The 12,359-nt window shown below is 37.2% G+C and overlaps 1 protein-coding gene and 1 pseudogene across 8 annotated transcripts in view; both read left to right on the top strand.

Moving 5' to 3' along the window:
• LOC133560584 (chloride anion exchanger-like) overlaps positions 1–1,635 on the top strand; it is an 82,291-nt gene extending 80,656 nt beyond the window's left edge. For all 8 annotated transcript variants that reach the window (XM_061913258.1, XM_061913259.1, XM_061913260.1 and 5 more), the window contains one exon: positions 1,345–1,635. In XM_061913258.1, the coding sequence (XP_061769242.1) occupies positions 1,345–1,371 (27 nt within the window). In that variant the 3' untranslated portion in view covers positions 1,372–1,635. The remainder of the gene's footprint in view (positions 1–1,344) is intronic.
• A 139-nt stretch (positions 1,636–1,774) lies between these two features.
• Positions 1,775–12,359, top strand: part of LOC133560585 (chloride anion exchanger-like) — a 28,943-nt pseudogene continuing 18,358 nt past the window's right edge.

Consider the following 12,359-nt stretch of genomic DNA (forward strand, 5'->3'; position numbering starts at 1 on the left):
CACCATGAGGTATATCATAGTACTCAGTAACTACAGTTCGTCGCTATATCTGTAAAAGCAAGTTAAAACTCAACCACGCAAAGTGAAAGCCATTTATCAACAACAACCAGAAACGCTGCCGGCTTCGCTGGGCCCGAGCTCATCTAAGATGGACTGATGCAAAGCGAAAAAGTGTTCTGTGGTCTGACGAGTCCACATTTCAAATTGTCTTTGGAAACTGTGGACATCGTGTCCTCCAAACCATAGAGAAAAAGAACCATCCAGATTATTGTAGGCGCAAAGTTCAAAAGCCAGCATCTGTGATGGTATGAGGGTGTATTATTGCCCAAGGCATGGGTAACTTACACATGTGTGAAGGCACCATTAATGCTGAATGGTCCATACAGGTTTTGGAGCAACATATGTTGCCATTCAAGCAACGTTATCATGGGCACCCCTGCTTATTTCAGCAAGACAATGCCAAGCTACGTGTTACAACAGCGTGGCTTCGTAGTAAAAGAGTGTGGGTACTAGACTGGCCTGCCTGTAGTCCAGATCTGTCTCTCATTAAAAATGTGTGTTATGAAGCCTAAAACACCACAACGGAGACCCCGGACTGTTGAACAACTTAAGCTGTACATCAAGCAAGAATGGGAAAGAATTCCACCTGAAAAGCTCCAAAGACATGCACCTGGGGATAGGTTGATTGGCAACACTAAATTGGCCCTAGTGTGTGAATGTGAGTGTGAATGTTGTCTATCTGTGTGGCCCTGCGATGAGGTGGCGACTTGTCCAGGGTGTACCCCGCCTTCCGCCCGATTGTAGCTGAGATAGGCGCCAGCGCCCCCCGCGACCCCAAAAGGGAATAAGCGGTAGAAAATGGATGGAAGCTTAAAAAATTGGTCTCATCAGTTCCCAAATGTTTACTGAGTGTTGTTAAAAGGAAAGGCCATGTAACACAGTGGTAAAATACCCCTGTACCAACTTTTTTGCAACTGCCATTAAATTCTAAGTTAATTATTATTTCGGGAAAAAAAATAAGTTTCTCAGTTCGAACATTAAACATCTTTTCTTTGCAGTTAATTCAATTGAATATAAGTTGAAAATTATGTGCAGATACATTGTATTCTGTTTTTATTTTCGATTTACACAACATGCCAACTTCAGTGGTTTTGGGTTTTGTACTTTATTAACAAATTAGTGTTGACTGCTGCTGATTTTAAAAGTAGATCAAGATCACAAAGCAGAGCAATTCTTCCTTACTATGTCTTTAACTGAGGGCGGAAACTGCCTTGATCATTTTTTATAACATCATTTACTTTTTCATGTTGAACACAAATGATGTAAAATCTTTTTTGTTCACAGGTACCAGATCCAGAAACCAAATTCTAACATCTTACAGACTGCTTGCTTTTTTAGAAATGTTCTAAAAACGACCAAAGGACAATCCCAAAAAAAGTTTGTCAGATCAACAATGCATTTATGCAACGACAATCAATATGTAAATGTTCTAAATGTAAGCAAGATGTGATTGCCAATTGTAATGTTTGTTTGCATTTCATATTGTATATTTGACTATTGCAATGGGTTTTATATGCTTTATAGTTATGTACTGTATATATTTTAGGACGATGACATTAAACTATGTTTTTGCAACACTTGTTTTGAAATCATCACTATCTGTAAATGCCAGTTAATTTATAGACCACCTGCTTGTGTCAATGATTAAACCGACTACAGAAACAGGGATGAGATAGATTTTAAGATGACAGATTAGATAAAGAGACACTTACGCCACAGCACAGGGACCCGACGCTTCTATTCTGCAGAACCTTTTTTTGCATTTATTTTACTAAGATGACTTATAGGAAACAGTATGTGGTCACCAGACCAGCGTACTCGGAGGACAGCTCTGCGGAAGAACACAAAAAATTGCACCGGTTGCATAAAACCTCACTGGATCACATCAAAGACTTCCTGAAGTAAGCCAGTTCTCCTCTCTATTGGGACTTGTGCACTTCAACTATGACGTGTTTGTGTTTGCTTTAGCTGGGACACGAAGAGGTTGAAGAATGCGACACTTTCGCTTCTTCCAGTGGTGGGCTGGATGAGAACGTATCGAATCAGACAGTGGCTGCTGGGTGATGTGGTGTCAGGAGTCAACACGGGCCTGGTGGCCATCATGCAAGGTGAGGGGTTACAATGAATTGGGCTTCATTCAAGATGAGGAATGACCAAAATATAGCCATTATCTTGTTTGGAAACTATCTGAATTAAGAATGTTTTAACAAATAAGGCATTCATTATTTATCCGTACATAATAAATACATGACATGTGTATTATAAGAAATGGTGTATCATTATTATAATATGCATCAATACAGCATATATTACATCAAAACAGTTAGATTTGTGTACAGTATCAGTGTGTAAAGTACTGATGTGTATCCCGACCTTTAGGGCAGTTCTTCTCAAATAGTGGGGTAATGTCAGGCGGGCAGAGCGCATATGACCCTGGGGAAATGCTTTATCAGTATCATTCTTCAAACCCCACTTCCAAAAGCTGATATGCACTGCAAAACGTGTTAATTGACTTCATTTTAAATAAAAATAAAAAAAATCTGCCCTAAACAATCGCTGAGATATATATATATATATATATATATATATATATATATATATCCATATATATACACATACATACATACACATGCATATAGATACACATACACATATATACACATGTATACATATATACAAATGCATATAGACACACATACATATATACACATACATCTATATATTTACACACATACATACACATACATATATATACATATATACATATGTGTATATATGTGTATATACAGTATGTATATATGTATACGTGTGTATATATTAGGGGTGTAACGGTACACAAAAATTTCGGTTCGGTACGTACCTCGGTTCAGAGGTCACGGTTCGGTTAATTTTCGGTACAGTAAGAAAAAAACAAAATATACATTTTTTGATTATTTATTTAACAAAGTTGCTAAATCTTCCACCAAGAATATTTTGATGTGAAGTAATCGGAAACTTGGATAGGTCAATAATTCATAATAACATTGATTTTGATTCAATATTATGTTTTGAGCAATGACAGTTAGAAAGAAAAAAAAAACAGCTTTGTTTAATTAGACAACGTTGAAACTTTTCTGAATTACATTTAGCCTTTAAGCTTTTTTATTTCACTTTTGTTTATGTTTTTGTTTATTTTAATAGTATTTTTAGAATGTGCCATTGGCCTTTAAAACATTAGGTGTGTGCCGCAAATGGCCTCCGGGGCACACTTTTGACACCCCTGCTATAGATATTAAAAAATTAAATCAGAGCCTGGCGACGCATGTATGTTTATCATAACTCTCTCGCTCTGTCTGTCTCTGTCCCTCCCTCACGAATGCTGCTGTGTGCACAAATTGTCTTGTTTTGAACCCCTTCTTAACTTTGAACGTACATTGAAAATACACGCAACCCTAACTTAAAATGCCGGACATTTGAGGCATTTAAGAAACTCCACCCGGACAGCCCCGCAAAGAGGACATGTCCGGTGAAAAGAGGAGGTATGGTCAGTCTATCATAGCCCAGTCGTTGCTAGCATGCCTTGTGTTGTACTTTTATTAGTAGATTGCACAGTACAGTACATATTCCGTACAATTGACCACTAAATGGTAACACCCCAATAAGTATTTCAACCTGTTTTAAGTCGGGGTCCACGTAAATCAATTCATGGTGCCTCGTAGTGGTGCAACGGATCAAATATCTCACGGATTGGATCATTTTTTTCGGATCAGCAAAAAAAAAAGACAAGACAAGTAAACAGAAGTTTTGCCGTTTTGTTTTGTAACACTTTTAAATTATTACATTAAAATATATCAAATCTAGTTCAAGTGTGCAAGGCATAATATCTTCTTTTTAACATAATTAATGAAAAACAGTGCCACATAAAAAGGGATTTCTCCTTTCCTCCACTGCTTGTGTCAGTACCTGCACAAGGTGACTCTCGTAGAGGGGGCGTGTCTTCTCATTTCACACTCTGCTGTGATGAAACGAGCACTTGTGGCTCAGATAAATTCCCCTGGGCCTCCACCCTTCTGTCGTGAGCGCAACAGGTGACGCTCGGGATAGTTCGTCCACAACTTTTTTCTTCTCTTGCTCATAAAATTCTGGCACAATCTTATCGTTGAAATTGGTGCGCAAACGGGATGTCGTAATGCGGCTGAAGCACTTTCAGCATGTGTTTAAAACCCTCGTTTTGCACAATGGAGTTTGCACCTATAAACACACCGATTAAATGGCACGGGGCGTTCAAGTTCTTCCGTTACTCCGCTCGCCATTACCACGCTGTGCGAACAACTTTTTTTTTTTTTTTTTTAGACCGCGGATCACGTGTGTGCCGAACCGAAGATATTGATCCGAAAGAATCACGGATCAATGTTGATCCGTTGTACCACTAGTGCCTCGGTGTGCATTGTTTACAAAACGTGCCCTACTTAATATGTCCGTGTCGTTCGGTACACCTCCGAACCGAACCGAAACGGTTCAATACAAATACACGTACCGTTACACCCCTAGTATATATATATACACACATTTACACACACATATATATACATATATATATATATACAGTATGTTTACCCGTTTCCATATGAGTTGGGAAATTGTGTTAGATATAAATATAAACGAAATACAATGATTTGCAAATCATTTTCAACCCATATTCAGTTGAATATGCTACAAAGACAACATATTTGATGTTAAAACTGATAAATATATTTTTTGGTGCAAATAATCATTAACTTCAGAATTTTATGCCAGCAACACGTGACAAAGAAGTTGGGAAAGGTGGCAATACATACTGATAAAGTTGAGGAACGCTCATCAAACACTTGTTTGGAACATCCCACAGGTGTGCAGGCTGATTGGGAACGGGTGGGTGCCATGATTGGGTATAAAAACAGCTTCCCAAAAAATGCTCAGTCTTTAACAAGAAAGGATTGGGCGAGGTGCACCCCCTTTGTCCACAACTGCGCGAGCAAATAGTCAAACAGTTTAAGAACAACGCTTCTCAAAGTGCAATTGCAAGAAATTTAGGGATTTCAACATCCCATTCCCCCCTTTGTTTACCTGTATCTCATCTTTTTTAAGGGGCGCTGGAAGTCTGCAGACCCGTCAGCAATCCGGTTCTGTTTCCCTGTAATGTTTGTCTAAACTTGAATGGGATTGTGCTGAAAATTTGTATTTTCCTGAAGGAACTCTCCTGAAAGAATAAATAAAGTACTATCTAATTTAATCTAATCCAAGGTCCATAATATAATCAAAGAGTTCAGAGAATCTGGAGAAATCACTCCACGTAAGCGGCATTGCCGGAAACCAACATTGAATGACCGTGACCTTCGATCCCTTGGACGGCACCGTATCAAAAACCGACATCAATCGCTAAAGGATATCACCACATGGGCTCAGGAACACTTCAGAAAACCACTGTCACTAAATACAGTTCATCGCTACATCTGTAAATGCAAGTTAAAGCTCTACTATGCAAAGCAAAAGCCATTTATCAACAACATCCAGAAACGCCGCCGGCTTCTCTGGGCCCGAGATCATCTAAAATGGACTGATGCAAAGTGGAAAAGTGTTCTGTGGTCTGATGAGTCCACATTTCAAATTTTTTGGGGAAATATTCGACATTGTGTCATCCGGACCAAAGGGGAAGCGAACCATCCAGACTGTTATCGACGCAAAGTTCAAAAGCCAGCATTTGTGATGGTGTGGGGGTGCATTAGTGTCCGAGGCATGGGCAATTTACACATCTGTGAAGGCACCATTAATGCTGAAAGGTACATACAGGTTTTGGAACAACATATGCTGCCATCTAAGCGCCGTCTTTTTCATGGACGCCCCTGCTTATTTCAGCAAGATAATGCCAAGCCACATTCAGCACGTGTTACAACAGCGTGGCTTCGTAAAAAAGGAGTGCGGGTACTTTCCTGGCCCCCCTGCAATCCAGACCTGTATCCAATCGAAAATGTGTGGAGCATTATGAAGCGTAAAATACGACAGCGGACACCCCGGACTGTTGAACGTCTGAAGCTCTACATAAAACAAGAATGGGAAAGAATTACACTTTCAACGCTTCAACAATTAGTTTCCTCAGTTACCAAACGTTTATTGAGTGTTGTTAAAAGAAAAAGGTGATGTAACACAGTGAACATGCCCTTTCCACACTTTGGCACGTGTTGCAGCCATGAAATTTTAAATAAATTATTTGCAAAAAAAAATAAAGTTTATGAGTTTGAACATCAGATATCTTGTCTTTGTAGTGAATTAAATTGTGTGGAGTTTGCATGTTCTCCCCGTGAATGTGTGGGTTCCCTCCGGATTCTCCGGCTTCCTCCCCCTTCCAAAGACATGCACCTGGGAATAGGTTGATTGGCAACACAAAATTGGCCCTAGTGTGTGAATGTGCGTATGAATGTTGTCTGTCTATCTGTGTTGGCCCTGCGATGAGGTGGCGACTTGTCCAGGGTGTACCCCGCCTTCCGCCCGATTGTAACTGAGATAGGCGCCAGTGCCCCCCGCGACCCCAAAAGGGAATAAGCGGTAGAAAATGGATGGATGGATGTGTTGAAAAAGATTTGAAAATCATTGTATTCCGTTTATATTTACATCTAACACAATTTCCCAACTCATATGGAAACGGGGTTTGTATATATATATATATATATATATATATATATATATATATATTAGTGTTTTACCGATACCAATATTTTGGTACCGGTACCAAAATATATTTCGATATTTTTCAATACTTTTCTAAATAAAGGGGACCACAAGAAATTGCTTTATTGGCTTTATTAGACAACTTTATTAGTGTTGTACCGATACCAATATTTTGGTACCGGTACCAAAATATATTTTGATATTTTTCAATACTTTTCTAAATAAAGGGGACCACAAGAAATTGCTTTATTGGCTTTATTAGACAACTTTATTAGTGTTGTACCGATACCAATATTTTGGTACCGGTACCAAAATATATTTCGATATTTTTCTATACTTTTCTAAATAAACGGGACCACAATAAATTGCATTATTGGCTTTATTTGCACAAGACAGTGGTGAACATGCCCTTTCCCAACTACTTTGGTATGTGTTGCAGTCATGAAATTTAATTTATTATTTGAAAATAAAAAATTAAGTTTGAATTTGAACATCAAATACCTTGTCTTTGTAGTGCATTCATTTGAATATGGGTTGAAAAAGATTTGCAAATCATTGTATTCCGTTTATATTTACATCTAACACAATTTCCCAACTCATATGGAAAAGGGGTTTGTATTTATATTTTTTCAACATACCAAACTAATAAAGGAAATATCATTTTTTCAACATACCAAACTAATAAAGGAAATATCAATTTATTGTAAATATTTAATACATGCATTTTTTCTTATGTGTCAGTCTTTAGGGAGATTATGTTGGCTATAAAATACAAAACAAAAATCATAAAAATAAAGAAGCATAAAAATATATATTAAATGAATTATTTGAAAATGTAATTTTGATAAATTTTAAAATATTTACAATTTTTTATTAAAACTACATTATAGTGCAGCAACAGTTTAAGTATTACAAATAATAAATATTTTTTTTTAAAGTTTGTCATTTACAGGGTTTCCCTAAAGTTTGTACACGTTGGTATAAATGCATATTTTCATCTTCAACAACTAGGATTTCCATCTTTCAGAATGCAAAGGTTGATATGCTTGGCAAGTTTTACGTGCACACAACGCAAAAACTGAAGATTTCTTTTCGGGGCACCCGTTATAAATCAATATTATATATATACACAACATACATATATACATTAATATATGTATATACAGATATACAAAATATGCATAAATATATATGTACGTATATATGTAACATTATATAAATATAAATATAAATATATATATATATATACACACACATATACATAAATATATATCTACATATATCCACATATGTAGGTGTGGGAAAAATCACAAGACTACTTCATCTCTACAGAACTGTTTCATGAGGGGTTCCCTCAATGATCAGGAGATCATCAGGAAATCTGATGATTGAGGGAACCCCTCATGAAACAGTTCTCTAGAGATGAAGTAGTCTTGTGATTTTTCCCACACCTACACATTACGCTCTACCACGGTATCGAGCCTTATTCTCTGGATAATCCAATCAAGACATATCTATACACACACACACACACACACATACACATATATATATATATATATATATATATATATATATATATATATATATATATATATATATATACAAACCCCGTTTCCATATGAGTTGGGAAATTGTGTTGGATGTAAATATAAACGGAATACAATAATTTGCAAATCGTTTTCATCCCATATGCGGTCCTCTGCAAGGTTTCTCATAGTCATTGTCACCGACGTCCCACTGGGTGTGAATTTTCCTTGCCCTTATGTGGGCCCTACCGAGGATGTCGTAGTGGTTTGTGCAGCCCTTTGAGAAACTAGTGATTTAGGGCTATATGAATAATCATTGATTGATTGATTGATTGATATTCAGTTGAATGCACTACAAAGACAGTATATTTGATGTTCAAACTCATAAACTTTATTTTTGCTTGCAAATAATAATCAACTTATAATTTCATGGCTGCAACACACGCCAAAGTAGTTGGGAAAGGGCATGTTCACCACTGCATTACATCACCTTTACTTTTAACAACACTCAAACGTTTGGGAACTGAGGAAACTAATTGTTTAAGCTTTGAAAGTGGAATTCTTTCCCATTCTTGTTTTATGTAGAGCTTCAGTCTTTCAACAGTCCTTTCTCGTATTTTACGCTTCATAATGCTCCACACATTTTTGATGGGAGACAGGTCTGGACTCCAGGCGGGCCAGGAAAGAGCCCGCACTCTTTTACTACGAAACCACGCTGTTGTAACACGTGGCTTGGCATTGTCTTGCTGAAATAAGCAGGGGCATCCATGATAACGTTGCTTGGATGACAACATATGTTGCTCTAAAAACTGTATGTATCTTTCAGCATTAATGGTGCCTTCACAGATGTGTAAGTTACCCATGACTTGGGCACTAATACACCCCCTTACCATCACAGATGCTGGCTTTTGAACTTTGCGCCTATAACAATCCAAATGGTTATTTTCCTCTTTGTTCTGGAGGACACCACGTCCTCTGTTTTCAAATATAATTTGACATTTGGATTCTTGAGACCACAGAACACTTTTCCACTTTGCATCAGTCCATCTTAGATGAGCTCGGGCCCAGCGAAGCCGGCGGCGTTTCAGGGTGTTGTTGGTAAATGGGTTGGGCTTTGCATGGTAGAGTTTTAACTTGCACTTACAGATGTAGCGACCAACTGTAGTTACTGACAGTGGTTTTATGAAGTGTTCCTGAGCCCATGTGGTGATATCCTTTACACACTGATGTCGGTTTTTGATGCATTACCGTCTGAGTGATCAATGGTCCGTAATATCATCGCTTACGTGCAGTGATTTTTCCAGATTCCCTGAACTTTTTGATGATTTTACGGACCATAGATGGTAAAATCCCTAAATTCCTTGCAATAGTTCGTTGAGAAATGTTGTTCTAAAACTGTTCGACAATTTGCTTACAAAGTGGTGACCCTCGCCCCATCCTTGTTTGTGAATTACTTAGCATTTCATGGAAACTGTTTTTATACCCAATCATGGCACTCACCTGTTCCCAATAAGCCTGCACACATGTGGGATGTTCCAAATAAGTTTTTTGTGAGCATTCCTCAACTTTATCAGTATTTATTGCCACCTTTCCCAACTTCTTTGTCACGTGTTGCTGGCATCAAATTCTTAAGTTATAGATTATTCGCCCAAAAAAATGTTTATCAGTTTGAACATCAAATATGTTGTCTTTGCATCATACTCAACTGAATATGGGTTGAAAATGATTTGCAAATCATTGTATTACGTTAATATTTACATCCAACACAAATTCCCAACTCATATGGAAACGGGGTTTGTATATATATATATATATATATATATATATATATATATATTCGACCAAGCAACCCCCCCCCCCCCGTACCAGAAAGCACTTGATGAAAGCGGATACAACTTCACCCTCACCTACGAACCCACGCCAGGAAACCAACTAAAAAAGAGCAGAAAACAAAACATCATCTGGTACCACCCCCCATTCAGCAAAAACGTCTCAACTAATATCGGCCACAAGTTCCTCACTCTGATCGACAAACACTTCCCCACAGGCAACACCCTAAGAGAAGTATTCAACAAGAACAACATTAAATTGAGCTACAGCTGTATGAATAACATGCAACAAATAATTTCAAATCACCTACCCCCAGGCTGAAGGACTCCGAAACCATTAAGGAATGCAAGTGCCACAGGAAACCTGATTGCCCTCTCAACGAGGGGTGCTTACAAACATCAGTCGTTTACCAAGCAAAGGTAACACGCAAGGACATTAACACATCCGACACGTACGTAGGATTAACTGAGGGGGAGTTTAAAACCAGATGGAATAACCACAAGGCCTCCTTTAGGAACTACACCTTGCGGAATTCTACAGAACTCAGCAAGCACATTTGGAACCTCAAAGGAAATAATGTTGAATATTCAATAACATGGAAAATTCTCGCATCCAGCACACCTAACAACAGTGGTAATAAAAGATGCAACCTATGCTTAAAAGAGAAACTGTTTATTATACATCACCCAGACCTGTCATCACTCAACAAGCGCATTGAAATCAAATCAGACGGAAATACCTCCTAGGTAACACATGAGCCAATCACCACGCCCCTACGCCTGCCTGAACCCACCCACTCTGTGCCCTATATAAACCATTGTATGTGAATGCTTCCATTAAAATCTCCTGATGATTGAGGGAACTCCTCATTAAACAGTTCTGTAGAGATGAAGTAGTCTTGTGATTTTTCCCACACACACACACACACACACACACACACACACACACACACACACACACACACATATATATATATATATATATATATATATATATATATATATATATATATATATATATATATATATATATATATATATATATATATATATATATATATATATATATATATATATATATATATATATATATATATATATATATATAAATATAAAAGCTACGGTCTTTATACTGCTTTCTTCCCCGTGCTTGCCTACTTCTTCCTCGGCATGTCCAAACACATTTCTGTTGGTAAATAATTCACCATTAATTATTTTAAACTATTTTGAAACAAAATGTAATGAAATCATTACAAAGAATATAAAGTATTTAAATCTATTTAAATAATTTGGAAACATGTGTTCAGTCAGTGTTAGTAGTATTACAGGGAAAATGTGAAAACTTATCAAATATACATATACTGTATGCTAATCTACTGCAATTTTTCTACAAAGAAAAATAATATTTGGATTAAAAAAAATAATCTCACAATTTTAATTCACATAAAATACATGCTGGAAATAAGCAAAATCGTCTTGCTCCCCAATTGTTTTCTCTGTGGGCTCGTTCCCTGTTCTCAGTTTGATGGTGGGAGCCGTTGTGAACCGTCTGGTCCCAGAAGATGGACCACCAGCCAACATTACAGACTTTGAAGGACTCTCACAGGATCACCAAAGGGTCCTGGTGGCATCCTCTGTGACCTTCCTCATGGAGATTTTCCAGGTAGGCTCATTACTATTTCTTTTTTTTTTTCAATTGACATCAACCTGCTAGGCTAATATTTTATTTCCTCTCATTCTCACAGCTAGCTATGGGAGTTTTCCAGGTGGGCTTTGTTGTCGTGTATCTGTCTGACACATTGGTGTCTGGATTCACAACAGCAGCTGCTGTTCACATAGTGGTCACTCAGCTCAAGTTTGTGTTGGGCTTGAATGTCCCTGGCATCAACGGGCCTCTTTCTATTATATATGTAAGGACACGTGAAATCATGACCTCAATTTACATCATAGCCCTCAATGTGAATGGATTTTTTTTTTTGCTCTGAACTGAAATACATCTGTATACAAAAATGTAATCAGTAAACTGTGAAATAAGTCAAACTTTTCATTAAATAGTTTCAATTTCAAATGTAATAAAACAGTTCCAAATAAGTTTAGGATCAATTAATGCATTCCCTGTTAATTTTCAATTCGCTGAATGGAATTTTTAATTGTTTCAGAACATTTTCACTTGTTATTTTTTGTAATTCATTTAATACCAATTTCAAATTATGAAATGTTTTTTTTCCATTTATTTTATTCCTTCTAAATGTATTTA

This window comes from Nerophis ophidion, linkage group LG10 (assembly GCF_033978795.1).
Source record: "Nerophis ophidion isolate RoL-2023_Sa linkage group LG10, RoL_Noph_v1.0, whole genome shotgun sequence".
Taxonomy (NCBI): Eukaryota; Metazoa; Chordata; class Actinopteri; order Syngnathiformes; family Syngnathidae; genus Nerophis; species Nerophis ophidion.